The 19,432-nt window shown below is 38.4% G+C and overlaps 1 protein-coding gene across 1 annotated transcript in view; it reads left to right on the top strand.

Annotated features, from left to right (window-relative positions):
• HECW2 (HECT, C2 and WW domain containing E3 ubiquitin protein ligase 2) overlaps positions 1–19,432 on the top strand; it is a 167,137-nt gene that overhangs the window by 122,404 nt on the left and 25,301 nt on the right. Inside the window, exons 13-18 of the mRNA XM_075153622.1 lie at positions 1,718–1,842; positions 3,324–3,509; positions 8,509–8,643; positions 11,458–11,560; positions 12,595–12,691; positions 17,407–17,490. Coding sequence (XP_075009723.1) covers positions 1,718–1,842; positions 3,324–3,509; positions 8,509–8,643; positions 11,458–11,560; positions 12,595–12,691; positions 17,407–17,490 — 730 coding nt within the window. The remainder of the gene's footprint in view (positions 1–1,717; positions 1,843–3,323; positions 3,510–8,508; positions 8,644–11,457; positions 11,561–12,594; positions 12,692–17,406; positions 17,491–19,432) is intronic.

Genomic DNA, 19,432 nt, shown 5'->3' on the forward strand with positions numbered 1-19,432 from the left:
GTGTGTTACGTGTTTTGGCTTTGTCTCTAGTTGCTCTTGATACTCTCTTATGAAACTCTTCCCTAAATTAATCTAATACCCAAGCACTGCCACCCTTTTTTGAGTTTCAAGTCATTGTAGAACTTGTCATGTAGCCAAGTGCTCCGTTTATTTTTTTTTTCTTTACTTCTGCCTTAGCCTTTTCCTTTTCTATCCTTGTGCGTGTGCAGCTAGACAGTTGGTTGTGCTATAAACAAATCAAAATTAAATTAAAGCAAATTCAGGCTAAACCCTAATCAGCAAATTCAGCTGAATAAGCTTTTCATAAATCAAATTGATAAGCCTCTAAACTGCAAGAAAAACCCACCTGGTGACACATTCTGGTTTCCAGATTACCCAGAGTATGACAGTGGACCTATCTGCGGCATGTCACAGCATCTTCCAGGGTGTGAGGAGTGACTGGTGTACTCCCAAGTTTTGTACCAATACAGAGTTGACATGCAACCGCAGTGCATGCCTGGGAGACACCCCCAGCCCAAGGGTTCAGGCACAGCTTCAGGGGTCTTTATGCTACACTGCTGTCACTCCATAGACATGCCTCATGTGGGAGGGCTTGGGGTCTTTCATGTAAGAGGTGTCTCTAAAAATCCCTTTCTTCATTTACTTTTCCTTTACTTATTACCCTTCCATTTTCCGGTTTCCTCTAATGCTTAGAATCTTCCCCATTCCCCTTTTTCCGTAATGTTTACCCATCCATATTTAGAATTCTACTCTTTGCTCTTTTCCTCCTCTTTTTTAATTTTTTCTTACTTTTCCCTCAGTTTAGAGTCTCATTCACGGCCTCTCTTCTTCTTTCTCTGCCTGTGGGTTATTTTTCTTTTACATCCATGGTAGCTGTGTTCTACATGATTAATGTTCATTTGGTGGGCAAGTGTGCAAGTACTGCAATATGTAAAAAGAAAGAAACTGTGAAATGTAGAAGATCGCATACATTTTAGAGTAAAATCATTGCGGACCCAATCTGAATTTGCAATTTTTCATTTACATTAAAATATGCATCTAAATGTCCTGTTGATTTTCAAAGATCATTGGGAGGAACAGTTTTAACATCATAGCAAATACCACTCATAATATATTTTCAGTTCCTGGTACTGTTGAAAAATCAGTGTACTTCTGCGGTTGCTAGGAGAAGACCCAAATGTTTACTGAAAGTTGAAACTTGAAAGGTACTTCCTTGGCAACCTGTTTCTTACTTACATAAGCTGCTTAAATATTGTATCAAGATTGGGGCTGTGTTAATGACAGTGATTTATTGTTTGTTTTTTTAAAGGAGGAATGAAACATTTTTAAGTGTACAATGACTTTTATATCCATTAGTTAGCATTTAAAAAATAACTTATCTGCGTACAGCTGCAGTATAGCAATGCAGGAGTGCCATAGGGACCTTCTTGCATCTTATACACAGGTATATGTTTGGTAACCCAAATAATTGGATGTGGGTTTTTTTTTTTTTTAAATGATTGTTCATCAAAAGCAACAAGTAAGAGTATTTTCAGGAACTTCAGTGCTATGTTAGAAGAAATTCAGGTACACTTTTATGAAGAATAGTTAATAAATCTGAAGTAATTGTATATCTAGTGCTTTTCTTGCTTGTGTGATTCAGATCAATATAGTCATTTGCAGTGATGTTTTGGTAATGGTTATTACTGGAAGTCTTTGTCATTCACTTTGCTGTTAGATTTTCGAAGAGAGAATGTGCTGCCTCACTCTACCTCCAGATCCAGACTTACTTTGTTGCTCCAGTCTCCCCCTGTGAAATTCCTTATCAGCCCGGAGTTCTTTACAGTGCTGCATTCTAACCCTGTGAGTATAGCGTCTACAGCTGAAAGAATTTTATAAATACATGCTGATATATATAGTTGTCTTGCGTACAAAGATACTGCTCAGTGTTTGATGCTAAGATATTGGTAGTGCATAGGGAGGCTGGATAAATTCAAACACTCATCATCATTCCTTGCAATTGGTGGGCCATCAGAGTTGTCCTAGTTGGCATTAGAGCTTCTACAGTTCTTATTTTTCACTCAGTTCTTCATCTTTCTTATGATACAAACCTCATTTGTTTATCGAAGCAATAGCTTTCTTACTGTGCTTTGCAGAGGGTGAGAGACAATTCTGAGAAAGAAAATGATGCTTATTTTTTAAGATCGCTTTGCTGCTTATGGGATGATTTGTTTCCCAGCTTGCCTGGTTCGTATCAAAAATATATTAGAGGTCACACTGAACAAAAAAGCATCTTAATATGTATTTCCCTTTTCTGTTTTGCCTGTTCTTCAGTGCTTCTTCTTATATAGGTTTTTTATTTTTCAATGTTTCTTTTCCTTTGTGTAATGGGATGTATAGTGTAAACAGAAGTAATGGAATGAATAATTTGTTGTCTGTAAGCACACTTGTTAATAATTCAGTGTTTTTTAAATTACTGGTCGGTGTTAGTTTGGTTTTGATATATATGTATGCTTGTCTGTATCAGAATAATTCTGCTTAGCTTGCATAGCTTTATCTTGAATATATGAAATAGGATGGAGGTAGATAAGACCTCTGGCCAGGGAGTAGAGGTGTTGGGGCACAGAGCGATTTAAGTAGCAGCACAATGCAATAGGAGGGCCTATGTCTTGGCTTCTGTCTGTTGCTAATGCTGAGAGAAAGACCTGGTTTCTGGTTGGCTCGGTTTTTTGGGAGGGAAGGGCATTAACTGTTTATTTTCCCCTTTTATTTAAAGTTGTCCCTATTCCTCAGTGCTCTCCTTTTACTCTCTTATTTTAATTTTATTACATAAATTACACATGGGCATGCAATGATAGGGTATTTTTGAAAAATCAATAGGTGGAAACAATATTTATTGTGATAAGTTCTACAAGTTTATGTATCTCTGTCCTGCAGAAAACCTTACCAGCTTTATTGCTGTATTCTATGGCTGCATTTGACTCATTATTCCAGAAATTTGAGAATATCTATGAAACTCTACTTTCAAAGCAATTTTAATGTTACAGGATTCTTCACAGTTCCAGGGACAAGTGTGGTAAATGGAATCTAATATATTTCACACTTTGCTGAAGTGAGTCAATTATGAAATTTTGTATATCTCAAGCAAAATAAGAAACCTCAAACACTTAGCCCAAAACATCAGAAAGAGGACCATTTTTTCCATACTGTTGTGGCTTAGTTGGAGGTAATTTTTAAGGTTTTATAGACGATTAGATAATTCATTTACAGAGGAAATGTTGTCTTTTGTAGTAAGAAGAAATTTTATCTTTTAAAAGTATTTCCTTTTGTTATTTATTTTTCAGAGTGCCTACCGCATGTTTACAAATAACACGTGTTTGAAGCACATGATCACCAAAGTCCGGCGGGACACCCACCATTTTGAGCGCTACCAGCATAATCGTGATTTGGTGGGCTTCCTCAACATGTTTGCTAACAAACAGCTGGAGCTGCCGAGAGGTTGGGAAATGAAACACGACCATCAGGGCAAGGTAACTGTAATGCACATGCGGCTCTGTTGAGTGTTTGATCTTGGATGTTGCGATGTCAGGACTCGGTTGCTCTTATCAAGAGCATAAGTGCGCGTAGTTCTCCACATGTGGAAGGTGCGCATCCTTTTCTCCTGCTTTTGCCAAAAGAAGATTGGAATTTCTCATCTGTGTTGACAAAGCATTTAATGAAAGGAGAAGATGACTGATAATAGTTATTAATCATTACAGGGAAAATTGCTAGAAAATCTGTAGCCTTTTTACTGTGAAATAAGTTGGTTAGATTCCCTTGGATGTTTAAAACTTCTTTTGAAAAGAATTACCTACTGTGTAAATACAGGCAGTTCAGTGAAGTTCGTTGGAGTTTTGCCTGTGTACTGGTAAGATAATTTAGATGTAAAATTACTTTATTATTATCTATTGAATTTTATTTAGTTACTGTTGAACCATTTCTATTAGCTTTTCTATTGTTTAACTGTCAAACTTTTCCTTAGGGCTTTTTTTTTTTCCCCCCTCCTTCAACCTCAAAGTCTTGAGTGGAGTTCATTAGCATGCATTATTTACATTTTTTTCTTTAATAGCTAACCATTTTCTTAGGGGAGTCCTTACCCAAATGCTAAGTGGGTCCAGTGTTCATCAGTTTCTGAGATAAAATGGAGGCACTTAAGACTGGGATAGCTCTGGGGACGATCACTGTATTGGTTATATATTGGTTAACAGGAAAGAAATTGTGTTTAGTAAGTTTCATTAATAGGGATCCTCAATAGTTGCAAGGCTTACTGCTTTTCGAAACAGGTATCAATTTCTAATGGACTATTTTAAAATTAAAGAACAGACACATTTTTGTGGTAGTAATGTAACTTTAAACTAGTCTATCCTCACTATCTAGAATATTATTTTCTTTGCGGAAGATAGGAGGGTTAAAAATAGACTGTGATTAGCATGTGAGTAAGTGATAAGGCTATCAGTTTGTGTGAGAAATCCTAATTAGGAATATAGCCATATTAAGCTTCTCACTTCTTACGTTTATCAGTCTTGGTACGGTTAGCTGTGTGTGTCCGTATAAATAGTGATCTTGATGCTTGAAAAGATTACAGGCAGATTCTAAACTGAAGGGTAGAAAAAGTGCTTGAGGGTTGTTTTCTTCTTGGGTTTATTAACTCTGGAAAGCACTGTGTTTTTTCATTAGAAACACAATTAGGAATGTGCAATTACACTAACCTTGTTCTTTGCCTCCCTCACTCTTTTCATTTTTAAGTCATTCTTTTTCTGTTCAGTTCTTCAGAGGCCAGTTTCCTCCTGAAGAATACAGCAATTTTCAATTGACTTTAATAGGCACTCCATAGAGAGAATTAGACCTTTGGATTTCTGGTGTGGTATTTGGTAACAGTGATGCTACCACAACATTAATCAACAAGAGGAAGTACTGAACAAATCCCCACTGGGTTTTCTTCACTTTGAATTAGGCTAAGTATTGTTCATTTTCATTATGTTGAATTGCCGTTGTCACAAGTAGCATTTGTGGCCAGTAGAAAAGCCTATTCAGCTCTCGAGAGAGATGGTGGCCAGTACATGGTGAGACCAGTGATTGAGGAGACCAAACCGAAACTGGACCTGCCTTTATTAAAGCATAAAGCTAAAGAGAAGCAAGTAGAAATTAGCCATGCCACAATATATAATTATATTTCCTTTCCCTGGCTAATCTTTCCTGCCGAGACGAGGTTTTCCTTTATTTTTCCAAGTATATCATAGTAAGAGGCTTGGTGCTCTTGCTCACAAGGCACAGTGATTGTTCTGACCCTTATGCAGTGCTGAGTAGTAGAGTTCTTACTCCCCAATGTCAGTGCGGTCCTGGTTGCTTGTCCTCTTTGCAGGCTGTCTTCCAAGGTCAGCTGAGGATGCGTACCTCTGAACTCCCTTCAAAGCTGCACAGCAAAGCCCAGTTGCCCACTTTGACTCCTCCATGTATCCCCTACAGAAGATAAAATCCGTTTGGCATGCAGTTCTCCCTAAAAGGGCTGGCGTAACTAGGATGTAGTTTCTGTTTGGCGTTACAGATGAACCTTCATCAGTCACTGACCACAGGGAGGCAGAAGACCATTGGAAAAGGTGGTAGCGGGAAGTATCATATAGGCTAGATAGGCCCCTGAGCTGAACTCAGTCTGATAACTTTGAAATTCTGCATTGCTGCATACATGTGCATACACACATGTATATACAGATAAGCACCCCAGTGCATTTGTGCAGTATGTGTAAGCACATATTCGTATTTTAAAGCCAGATGCAAATGCATATGCTTTTTAATTAGATCTCTGCAAGATGTGCAAATACATAATGAGTTGTTGTACAACATTTGTTTTTTGTTTTTTTCTTTCTACGATCAAAGAATCCATTGTAATTGATTACTAATGCCTTCAATAGGAAGAAAAGGTATTTTAGCAAACTTCATAGACTTTAATTGGAAAGATAACTTGGGCAACTATTCGTGTTTAATGGGCTAAATGTAGTTTTGGCACTACCCATCTTATGTAAGTCTCTTCAAGCATCATACATTTATGGATTATAGCTCGACAGGAGTTATGAGAGGAATTTTTTTGAAAGGAGACTGTGAGCCACACTATATTTTGAGGTGTGTGCCAATGTCCAGATTAGCCCAAAGCCTTGAAGCTCCAATGATTATCTTCACGGAAGCTTCAAAGTAGTAATTTATGCTTTATTTTAAAGTAGGCTGCTATTAGCTGGCCTGCAAGCATTCATATTTAATAAGACATGATTGTCTTTAACTTAATGTTTAAACTGAGTTGCTTATTTAAATGTAATGCTAAAGAACACTACATGCAATATTAGATTGCTGCATTAACTAAAAGAACTGTGTTGCACAACTAGGTCGTACTTTCTCCTATAATGAGTCAGTACCTTTGTTCTCCTAAGTGATTTTACAGTATAATGTTGACTTAATGAAATCAACCTTCGTTTTGATGAAAGTGCTTCACATCTTATAAATACACATAGACCAGACTCGATAAAATAGTAGATACAGGGACATTAAAAAAAAAACTGTACCAACCACTTGCTAATAAATGAAATAAACCTATCAATCAGGGGCAAAAAGAAAGCCTGGATATGTTCCAGCAGCCCCTTCCAGTCATTTTCCAGGCCCAAAACTGAAATTTCAGAATGGCTTTCATTCTGCTTTCCCACTGGTTTCATATTCTCTAATCTATATACTTGCACTGCAGGTGACATCATTATTTGTCAAGGTGAACAAGTCCTGCATCAGGCTCAAACGTTGCAATTAAAATTGCATTTATTTAATACACTTCATAGTTTTTGAACTGTGGAACAGTCAGTTTCACTTGCATATCTGTAATTATGTCAGATGATCAAAACAGAGTTCTTCCTTACTATCCAGGTAATGTGATTCCTTACTTGCAGGCACCAGGTTACAGGTACAGGCGATCGCTGGTAGGGCTGTAGGAGGCTTGCTGCCCTCTTCTGGAGCGTTTCTAAGGTTTTGCAACTTTGGTGTCCCTCCATATTCTTCTCCTTCCTTGGGAAATGGAAGTACGAACATTTTCTCACACCACAATTCATAATAGTATTTAGTTGCTGTATAACATGACACATTGGTTTGTCTACCTACCTTCATAGCAGTCAGAAGAATTGCATTTTCTCTGGTCTGGTTATACCAAGCAGTCTGAAACAAGATTTCATGAATACTATAAGCTGGCATCGCTGCCAAAAGAGCCAGTTCTGCTCTCCTCTCATCCCTGGTGGGCTGACCAAGGTTAGAGGAACCAACAGGGAGAGGGACAAAAAAAAAAGAGTAATTTTAGCCTGGACCAGCTCCCCAGCTGGCTTCACTGCGTGGCTACACAAACACTTGTGCCAGCACAAGGCAGGAAGGGTGCGCAAGGGATGAAACAAGCGGTCAGGATGGGGGGAAGATGAGAATGTTTCTTTTGCTGACACCGCAGGACTGAATTGTTTATGAAACCGTGGTCAAAGTACCTCACTGGTATCCAAACACAGAAATGGCTGCCGCAGTCCCCGACCACCTCTCTGCTGGTCCAGATTCTTCAGTTCCTCAAACCAGATGTCACTTTCCTGTAACTCTCCTGCTCAAAACCGGGATGTTTTTTGCCACTTCCACATGTTTCCAGTATTGTGACTGAAAAAAACAGTGTGTTGAAATAGAACAGTGCTGGTTTCCAAGTGCAACACTAACACTGGAAAAAGTTTAAATTTCAGGGCTTAGAAACCTTTTTGGTTCACATTGGACAGAATTGTAGGATGTTTTCATTTTACAGGATACATGCCTCTGTGACCTTGCTTTCAGCAAATGACTGAACGGCCAATATGTGGTAGTTCTCACTGGTTGCCTGGTTTAAATGTTTTTGTTGCCATCATCTTTGTGTCTCTGACTGACCTTTCTTTTTGGTTTTGGGTTGTTTTTTGTTTGGTTTTTTTTTTTTTAAAAAAGGTTAGCGCACTTAGAATAGCTGTCTCAGGAGGATGGCAAAGATGCCTGTTGGCCTGTAATCGTAGTTCATCACAGGATGCAATCATACACTTGACATATATACACCCAATTGTGTTCATAATTATATGGTAAATAGTTCACAAAAGGGAATGGTTTTGCCACCTAATGACGTCTTTTTGGATGCTTATAAGGAAATGAAAAGGAGAATACACCAGGATTACTTTTATTAAACATTTAAGTCTTCCTCTTCTTGACAATCATAATAACGCTTCCTACTTCTGATGCTTGTCAGATGAGAATTTCAAAGGGCTTTATAGAGATGAATGAAGTAAGGCATTAAAGAATTCATCCCTTCAGTGAGATGGAAAGCTGTTATCCCTCTTCTGCCGAAAAGCCACAGTAATGTGAGGAAGATTTTCCGAAGCCTCACATCAGCGAAACCTAGATCCTAACCAGACATTTACCTTGGACATATTAAAAAAAAGTATTGGCTATAAATTCTTCTTTCTCCTCCTCTAGGCTTTCTTTGTTGACCACAATTCCCGCACTACCACGTTCATTGACCCCCGGCTTCCCTTGCAGAGTAGCAGGCCCACTAGTGCGTTAGTCCATCGGCAGCACTTAACTAGACAACGCAGCCACAGCGCTGGTGAGGTAAGTTGGATCTGCCCCTTCTCTTCGGGAACCACTGGGTTTTTAGGATCATCCTCTTTCACATCATTCCGTGTTGTGAGGAGCGAGATTCTTCTGTAAGTGTACGGTCCTCATCCGTAAATATTTATTATTTTATTTGCTAGCCATTGTTGCTTTTGAAATGTATGATTTCAGAGGAAAAATACCAGACATGAGTTTCTCTTACTTTCAATTCGCAGTAACCCCATTTAACCACAGGAGAGCATCTGATTACAGATTACCAGTATCTGTATCCTGTCTTTCGCTGTCAAAATATGTATTGTTGTCTAGCAGGGTGTCTGCCAAGTATGTTGATATAACTCTGCAAATAAGAGGCGAGGGGGAAGTGCATGTGTGTATACACATCTAGATGTGCAACTTTCTGAATAAGTATAAAAAATCTTACCACATATATGCTTATCAGACTGTTATATGCATTTGCGTATGTATTTCATCTCTACTTTCTAAACAGAAATACATGGAAAACACTGTTTTGTTGATATGTCACTGTGGACCATTTTCACCAGCAGTCTCCATATTGTTGTAACTTCTTTTTACTTGTGAGCAAGTGTATGTGCAATGACTTAGACTTCAGTTGTACTTTATTTAACCTCCATACATTGTCTTTTCAGAGGAGGGCTATTCCATGCCAGGAATTAAAGATAATACAATTTAGAATGGCAAGAGAAATGCTCTGATTTATGCTTTCTATAGCTCAGTCTTGTGGCAGATGAAGTTCTGCCAGAGGTCTGTTTCAGAGCAGGCATGAAACTTCTCTGCCACTTCTCTAACAGGGCTTCCGCTGAGCTGCCGCGCGAGTGCCATACCACTGGCTGCGTATCTTGTCATATCCTGTGTGAACATCCTTTAGTCACCCATGATACTTTCCACCCCCCAGCCCCAATGTAAGGTGTATTTTACAAATGGTTTTAAATAGCATTTTCTGTCAATTTGTGATGTGATGCAGTCGATGTCTTACAGCAGGCAAGGAAGCTAGAAGTGTCTTCATATAGCTATTTAGATCTTCAATAGGGTAAAGCAAGTATTTCTGTTGTGACTGATTTATAACAGAGCAGAAATAATTTTTTTTTCTTGACTTTACCAAATATGCACTGAAATCATCTTTCTTTAAGCAGTGTGCAGAAGCTCTGCAGTTAAAACAGAGTGTCAGCCGTGTTGCTGAAGTTGTCAATACTGCAAAATAAGTGTAGTTTATCCTACAGGAAGTCATCATATATATTGCATATACACAATGCTGATTACCTGTCAAAATTTTCCACTCCATCTAGATACATGAAATTCCTTAAACCATGTTTCTACATGTAATTTTAGAAGTATTTCCTTGATATTGTTACAATTCTAAATTGAATTGAATACAAGAATAATTCCAGATAGGAGTCTCAAACATAGCACTTCAATACATTATTCCCATTGTGGGATTAATGATGTAATGATATTCATTTATATGCATATGTATGAATCTGAACTCCACTTTTTCTTCTGCGCTTATGACTTAAGTATTGCATATTTGCAGCTGTTTTTCCTATTTTTAAACCATTGCATCAAGGAACTGTACATTATTGCAAAAGATGAATACTTAATGAAAAAAATTCTCAAAATACTTTCTTTGGATTTGCCTTGCCACGAACTTTGATGTTTTGAAGCCACTGACCCAGTTTTTACAGGGAGATGCTCTAAAACAAACATTAACCAGTGTAAGGAATGCCTTTTTAGCTAAAGCTGAGCTACAGCGTGAAGCTGGAGCTAATAATAATGGCATTCCTTTTCCAGCACAGTGCCTACAGGAAATAATTTTTCATTTTCCTGAGAGAGTATTATCAGAGAGCACAAAGATCTTGGGAGATATCTCGGGACTTTTGCTTTTTTATGATTTCAGAGACTGGATTTAAAAACAACCTTTATAATTATTTGATCTTTTGCAGTTAGATGTTTTAGAGATCTTTGAAGCTTGGAAGTGTAGTTCAAATGCTAACCATTACATGTAAGCAGAGGAACTGAGAAGTAAACATAAAGGTCCAGCAGGATGAAAAAGAGATTGAACAAAATGTTTTATATAGCTAAAATACAAAATACTGACACTGTAGAAATGACTGAAGCCTCAGCACACAGAAAACTGCAGAAGTTGCCCTGACAATCACAAATGCTACCAGGAACAATTTTACATTGTGGTTCTACCCTAAAAAATGTTCATATGCAACATTTTTTAATCCCAAGGAGAACACAAAAAAATCAGAGCAGTTTTACTGAATGATTGTAGGAAACATGTTTTTACCAGTTTTGGACTCATTTGCCTTGCCTGAATGTGAACTCGCTTCTTTATCCTCCCGGGTCAGCCACAAACTTGTTTCCAGATCAAATTTAGGGAAACTCCATTCATACAGAGAGGTAATAGAGGTGCTAGTGAAGGAGCAGAATTTGATTTTTCAGAATCTGTGATATGGATAAAGATGTCCATGAAGTACAAAAGATCCTCTGAAGGAATCCCAGTTTGAATTTTTCAGTCCCTTTTCAGAATGAGACTATTATTTAAAAATAGCAATAAACTCTCAATCAGTTTTGATTCTTCATATTAATGGGCACAGTATACTAAATAATGTTTTACTAATAACTGTCTACAACACAGCTGATTCCTGCTGCAGTGGTTACTGGGGATAGTGATTAAGCAAAGCAGTTATGTACATACTTAGTTTTAAGCCATATGAGTTCTCACTTTTATGTACCTGAGTACATGTGCTGGCACGGAGACACTCATTGTGGTTACTTGCGCATTTTCAGGTCGGAGAGGACTCCCGTCATTCAGGACCACCCGTTTTGCCAAGGCCGTCTAGCACGTTTAATACAGTCAGCAGAGCTCAGTACCAGGATGTGGTTCCAGTGGGTATGTCAGCGTACGGCCTCTTTTCAGAGAAGTTCTCCATGACGCACTATGAGTGTGTCCTGTCAGTGTGCACTGCTGGGTTTTCCATTTGGTTGGGGTGGGTGGAAGTTATCATCTGTTATGATTACTTCTGTCCATCAGCACTTCCCAGTTGTTCAGTTGCAACCTGCAGGAATAATACTGAAAAGTGTCTGTGCAGAACCAAATAACTGATGTAAAACTTCTACCTTCCTAGTTCACTTACTCTAAGCGGTGACGGGAGGACTTGAAGCCAGTGAGCCAAGTTGTGTCCTAATTGGACTCCATGTATTCCCAGTGATTTTTGTACAACTTCTGGGCATCTATTTTGGCAGGATTCCAGAAAGTGTTAATCAGCTTGGAATTAGTCGTTAGCTTAACTTCTGTTCTCAGTTACATACGCACAAAGTTACTGACTTCTATGCCACCAGGAACAGAATTTAGCTTATTGAATCTAACAGCTGTCACATTGTGCTAAATCAAGATAAATTAATCCGATTGACTATAACTGGCTCTTTGTACTGTGGCATGTTTACTTGAAAATCTCTGCTAATTTAAATCCTTCCCCTTGCCATGGACATGGTGTGCGTACACTGCAGGCTCAGCAATTAGTGAGGATTTGATATGGGTGTTTCCAATGACTGTTTAATATTTGAGAATGGATTTCAGTGCAGTGAAAACCAAGGTCCCTGCAATTTTATTCTAGCAATGAATATTCTAGTTCGACCTTAGCTAAGAGTGCGAGTGATAAAATATAATAGAAACTGCTAACAAAACTAGAGCTGTTAACAGTGGGAAGGACTTGTCGCAATCAGATTTGGTTCATAATCAAGAAATGTGTTCCCTAAATGATAGTAGAATCAGTAGCTTTACATGAAAAAGTATTAACACAATACTGCTAAACTTAACTGTGAAGATGAAGTCTGCTGTCATTATTGTTCAAAACTCAGAAGAAATGCAGTCCTGTCTTTTAGTATCTCCTTGTTTCAGCATCATATTTTTGTTGATGTTTTCAGCTTACAATGACAAGATTGTTGCGTTTTTGCGGCAGCCCAATATCTTTGAAATTCTACAAGAGCGTCAACCAGATCTTACCAGGAATCATTCACTCAGGTAATAAAATCAGTGAAGTCTGCTATTCACATTTCAATACAAAATGCTAATTAGAATTAGTTCCTTTCATTAAAATTAGCAGTGGAACGTAGAAGATTGTAGAATTTTGGCCTATTCAAACATATTCATAAAACTGTGGGAAATAGTTCTTTATTGTATTTCTGTGTAACTCCCTGAAATAAGGTTTATGAGAACAGAGGTAATGTGTTATTACCAAATAAAGGTATCTACAATAAAATGTTTGGAACAACTGACATAAGAGATTTGCTGATGTCTTCAAAATGTGCCAAGACAGCTGGATGGCACGGCAAATGTGCCCATTCAGTTGAGTATGTGTACAGCTGGGACTGCGATGCAGAATGGCATTTGGTTTTGTCCTTATCTTCTCAATGCGCATTTACAGAAAGGTTGTCCTGACCTAATGGCCCGGGAGGTAATCTTACATCAATCAGAATTCTTAGTGTCTCTCCAAAAAATTTAAAAAATGGGTATCTACAGGTTTTTGTGTAGTCCAACAAGATCTGATGAAGGATGATCTTTGATTGTTATATGGTTGTTATAACTCCCTCGTATGGTTAGACTAGGAATGATAAAAAGTGAAATTCAGAAAGTGGCAAGATCCCTCCTAAAGTGTATCCTGCACAAAGACACTTTAGTTCATGTACTTGGGTGTAAAAGATGGAATAACTAACAATGTGGATATTAGTGACTAGGGCTCAAATGACTATTTATTCTTCCTTGCACACTAAATTTAAAAAATGCTGGTTTGATGGTTGCAGTCTGTCCTGTGCAGAGAGCTGCCCATGCAGCGCTCTGTGTTCCAGATGCCTAGCCACGCTGGCTGGCATAGCAGCCAGCACCAATTTTCTTTTTTTTTTTTTTTTTCCCCCCATTCTTGTAGTGTTATTATTGATCCCTTTTCCTCCATGTCCTGCAAGTTCCCAAAATTCAACAAGCTGCCCTGTTTTGCAATTTCCCAAAGCATTGTGTTCTAACAAGTTTTGTGATGAGGCTTCTATGTTAAAGATGTATTTTACCCTCTAAATAAATCCTGGCTGACAAACCTGAAATTACATGCTAGCAAAATATGCATGCTCGAGAAAAGACAGAGAAAAGGAGGAAAATAAAAATCTACAGTTCTCAGCCTGTCAAAACAGTTCCTATGTTGCACCCATATCACTGAAGGCAAGTTTGTCCCACCAGGCTTGGTTTGAAATGTGAGCAAATTAATCTGTTGGGAAATAGTATACAAACAATTTGTCATTATTAGTAGTTTTATTACTCCTTTTTCCTTTCCCCCAGGGTGCTTGACTTCCTTTACTCTGATAGCAATCAGAGTGTAATTTTCTTCATGTGTTTTGTGTTTTTTGATAATTTAGAGTTCAGACTGTTGAAAAGACTTGTTGGTATTACCGGATTCTGCTTCATGTAGAACCTTGCTTCCTGATTACAGAATCATAATTTGCCACAAGCTGAGCCCTTCTCAAGAAAAAATAGTTTTCAGATTAAAAATGGAAGATCAAAGGATAAAATATACTTGTTTCTGTAACTCCTCATTTACTTGAGACTGTATATCCTTCTGTATACTTACTTCATAAACAGACTGAAGATTTATGTCTAACTTACCTGCTTTAGCAGAATGATTGAGGATTTTAATGAACATAGTTTTATTTTACATTAAGTAGGATTGGTCAGAGAAGCCAGGTAAGCCAGATGGTTCCATTCTGGCCTTAGTCTTTGAAGTTCGTATATTTGATTAAGGTAAAGAATTGCATTATACCTCTCCTATATTCTTCTAGAGCTGATGCTTTAGTAACATTCCTTGTATTTTTATAAAGATCTCAGTTTCATTTTTCCTAGTTAGTCTTTTAAGATCCTCATTTAGCAAGTTACTGGAATCCATGTCTATTTGACACATTGCGAGACTAAGCGACTCCAATGACATTGCTGTAACACTTGATGAGTGTCATGGTTTAACCTGGCAGGCAGCCAAATACCACGCAGCTGCTCGCTCACTCCCCCCGCCCCCCCAGTGGGACGGGGAGAGAATCTGAAGGGTAAGAGTGAGAAAAACTCGTGGGTTGAGATAAAGACAGTTTAATAGAACAGAGAAAGGGAAAATAATAATAATAAATAATGATAGAATATACAAAATGAGTGATGCACAATGCAATTGCTCACCACCCGTGCTGACCGATAACCAAGTAGCGATCGGCACTTCCTGGATCACGCCTACCCTTCATATACTGAGCATGACGTCACATGGTATGGAATACCCCATTGGCCAGCTGGGCTGGCTGTCCTGATTATGTTCCCTCCCACCTTGTGTACCTAGCTCAGTCAGTAGGCACAGGAGCTGTCCTTGGACTAGGAGGACACTTAGCAACAACTGAAAACATCAGTGTGTTATCAACATTCTCCTCATACTAAATCCAAAACACAGCACTAGGGAGAAATTTAACCCTATCCCAGCCGAAACCAGGACAATGAGTTAAGACCTAAGTGAAATCCCACACTATGAATTCTTTGTGTCTTTTTTTTTTTTTTTTTTAGTGGAGTGATCAGTACAACTATCTGTAGTCTATTTCTTTGAGGACCTCAGTGCAATTGAAGTAGAATGATGAAGATATTAAATATTATTATTACTGTTACAATTATTACAGAGGTGAGGAGGAAAATCAGTATTTGGCCAGTGGAAGAGGACAGACATAATTTGAAAAGATCTCTTACATTTTCTGTCTAAAATAATTTCTCATTCCTAAAAAGAATGAAGAGATGTGATAAGAAGTTGAGGGTCTATTAAAATCTACAATGAAAGTATACTACAGGTAGGAAATTGTTGTTCAGAGGTTTTATGGTGGAGTGAGAACATTGTGTTTATCTTACCACTATTAAGCATGTAGCCAGGATCAAATCTCATTGCAAGCCACCACAGATAAAACTGAGAGGCTGTTAAATAATGTAAAAGGCTTCAGGCAAAGGCACCTATTATACATTAAACATAATTTGTATCTTAACAGAAGGTAAAAGGCATATATTTAAAAAACTATTATTGAAATCACAACTCTCATTGGTAACCCCAAGAAATCACGGATTGCATTCGTTTGGAGGGCTGCATACGTTAGTTAACCCAGAAAACGTCCTTCTAAATGCCAACTAAATGCTAAGATGTATTTTGTAATCCAGCATTTATTTCCTCAAACCTTGCCATTCAGGTACTGATGTAAATTGGAGTAGGCTCTGGAAGTGTCCAGATGTCCCTGCCCTGGGCACTCCAGGGCCGTGCTCGCAGGTGGGCAGTGCATATTGGCTTTGGCTCAGCGCTGTGCTGGTGGAACTGCGGGGCTTCCAGGCTGAACTCAAGTCTTGACTGGTCAACACTGTGGTTGCAACAAAGCGGGTGCTTGACTTTCAGTACCTCTCTTCGTAGACAAACACTGAATTACTGTGGCTACAGCTGCCACCCTGGCAAGCAGGGAGTGGGGGGCTCTGGGCACAGCCTGGCTGTGCCCCTTTTTCACCCTTGAATATGCTGTAAACGTAGCACATGTTACCAGGGAATGTATGATAGGTCCACTGTTCGAGAAAGTCGTTATGCACCGTGATTTTAGAGACAGATGTCAAGAAATTTGGTTTGATCCTTTTGTTGAAACTGCTGTGCATGAAATGATGTGTTCCAGAAATTAATACTGCAGCTTAATCTGTGTGCAGCTGCCAGCAGCAGCAGCCTTGTTACACTGTCGATTGCACGGATCGTTTTTGTCCTTCTTGTCGCTGTTGGTAATAGGACAGTGGGGTAGATGGACCTCTGAGCCGAGCCAGTGCTCCTGTTCTTATGTGGAGTTCTTTACTTTTCTGTTTGTTTGGGGTTTTTCTCCTTTGCAATTGGGACAGTTTTTACTACACAGATTTGGTTTTTGTTTTCTTTTCCTCCTGAAGAGTAAAGCTAAATTAGAATTTCTCTGTACTGTACCTTGTACTGATAGAGGGAAAATAAGAGACATGTACTTTCATTTCAGAATGCAGGAAAAAACTCCAGAGAGAAAAAGAAAAGGAATCAGCCAAGGAATTATATTCAATATAGATCCTAAAAATCTGTGTGTTACTATGCTCAGAGTTTAGGATGTGTAGATTCCACAGTAGTGACCGAACTGGGTCTGGGAGGAAGGGTGTGCGCTTGGGTGAGACAGGGGGAGAAATAGTACAAGGGTTTTTCTGGAAGATCTCTTAAATGCAGTGTGTTACGAAAACCCTGCTTTTAAAATCACAACTGTGCATTGTAATGTATGGCTTGCATTTGTACAAAGGTTCAAAAAAGACAGTACCTCTTTAAATAGTTCACTTTCAGAATAGTCATGTCCTCCCGCGGCGCTCAGCCTCCTACTCTGAATTCAGGGACACAGCTAGTGTGAACTTGAAGGATTGATTTTTTTTTTTTCCTTTTTTTTTTAATGATTGGATGGCTGCAGGCTGTACTACCTGAAGCAGCCTGAGCTTTGAAGAGATAAGGGCAACAGCAGAATCATTCCTCAGGACAGATTAGCTTTTTGGTTGTAATATTTTGCTGCTCACATGGACATAGTGTGGCAGGGAAAAAAATGGTTTCTGAAATACAGAAGCATAACCCAGAGGTTTTTATGATATACCCTGTACTTTTTCTTGTTGCTGTGGTGTACATTGGTGTCTTATTTGCAAAAGATCTTTTGCTTACACAGGGAGAAGATCCAGTTCATCCGGACGGAGGGAACACCTGGGTTGGTGCGTTTATCCAGTGATGCAGACCTTGTCATGTTACTCAGGTAGGCACTGCTGCTTTCGATGCACGTATGGAATATGCTGTGGCAGCTGCTGAGGAGCCGTTCAGTGAGTAGTGTGTGCTGGTTTAGTGACCTATCATTTCCCCTTCAGTACTTGGACTTGCAGCTGGGAGAGCTACAAGTCAAGGGTCAGATTTTTTATTTTCATCATGTTCAGTTTCTAGACGGGAGTTGCTAGCTTGGAGGTCACATTTTTTCGTAACAGTGATGGAGCATGATATTCTGTCTGAGGAAAGGCAAGTGCAAGAGCACTGTGCTTGCGATTTATATGGCTTTGCCCAGAACACCTTTTATTGTCCTGTTGCGTCCAGCTCTGACATTTAGATAGGTGGTACAGTTTAGACCTCTTCGCAAGAATGTACTTCTGCTGCTTCAAGAATGCATCTGTTTAGTTCTGTGGTTTGGGAAATCCGTATCTGTGAACATTCATACTTGAGATATATTTTTATTACGTAATGTCCCGCTGCCTCTTCATTGTGCTGCCAAGCATTGTCCTCATTAATAAAGGAAAAATTGTTACAGAGTTCAAGAAATGAGAAGCTGCTTCTTTAATATTTTTCATTGAAGCAATTAACTCAAAAAATCAGGCAGATTTTTTTTTGCTAGAATTAAATCCTTGTTTCTTCAGGTGTATTCTCATCCATTGTAAAAGTGCATCAAGAAATTCACGAGTATATTTAAGATTGAATCTAGTGAAATAGGATTGGCATTAGTAATAGTATTTTGAGGTCAGGTTGCATAATGATAATCCTTTCTGGTCTCTAAATCTCTGAATTAATTACAGCTATAAAAATCTCATTTTAAAGCCATGCTGAAGCTTTTTTAAAATGAGAATATAGTTTTTCAAAAAAACTTCTAAGATTTTTGTTTTGATTTATGATGCATGGAGATGACATAGGTTTTATACGGAAAAATCGGGCTTCAGATATTTGTTTTTAAATAAAGACTGCATGAATGATTTTATCATTGCTTGTTGACTGGGTTTTATTCCCTCTAGTGTTCTGTTAACAGCAAAGACTGCAAATAATTCTTACAGTGGAAATAAAGCAAATTCAAAATCTCGACTGCAGTCTTTCTTTTGTAGAAAAGCAATAATCAGTGTAGTTAATTTTTAGGAGAAAAGCAGTAGCCAGTGCTTCCCTAGACTAACTTTATCATATTCTTTAGATTTTATTTCTCTTAATCTACTTTTTTCCTCCCAAAATATCTAACTGAAAAGCTTTGCTTGAGGATTTTCTTCCTATTTTATTAATAATCTAGTAGTAGCATTGCCCCAAGCACATATTATTGATCAAATGTTATCTATGCATCCGCTAGTTTCTTAAACTGTTGGATGTTATACCTCAAGACTGGACTGAGTTATTATGAGCTTATTGTGAGTAAATACTGCTGTAAAATAGAAGATGGGCTAAGTTAAAATAGTGGTGTACTGAGATGATGAAATTTCTTTTCTTACCCTTATTTAGTCTCGGTGGATTTTTACTTTTAACAGTATCTTCCAGCAGGGTGTCATCATGACCCTTCTCTATGAAATCCTGAAAAAACTGCACTCTAATCATGATGGCTCAATCTTCCTGGGCTCAAGACACCTGGGTTCTATATCTAGCTTGGCTGGTTGGATGACCTTGGGGAAGACTGTACCCATTTCCATGCCTCTGTTTTTTCAGCTGGGGGGATTGATATAATTTTCCTGTAAAGGACTCTTGAGATCTAGTAATAACTGGGTGGAATCACTATTTCTGATGCCTTTATTGCTTGGGAACACTGCACATTTTTTCACATGCTTCATTAAATATTAAGTTGCAGCTAACTAAAACCAGACAAACTAACCCCTATGTGTTTAGGGACTGAAGGAGGTACAGTGCATCACATTTTTAAAAATACTCTAAGGGCATTGTATTATGCTTCAAGTGTTAAGAAGAAA

Source organism: Calonectris borealis, chromosome 6 (assembly GCF_964195595.1).
Source record: "Calonectris borealis chromosome 6, bCalBor7.hap1.2, whole genome shotgun sequence".
NCBI lineage: Eukaryota > Metazoa > Chordata > Aves > Procellariiformes > Procellariidae > Calonectris > Calonectris borealis.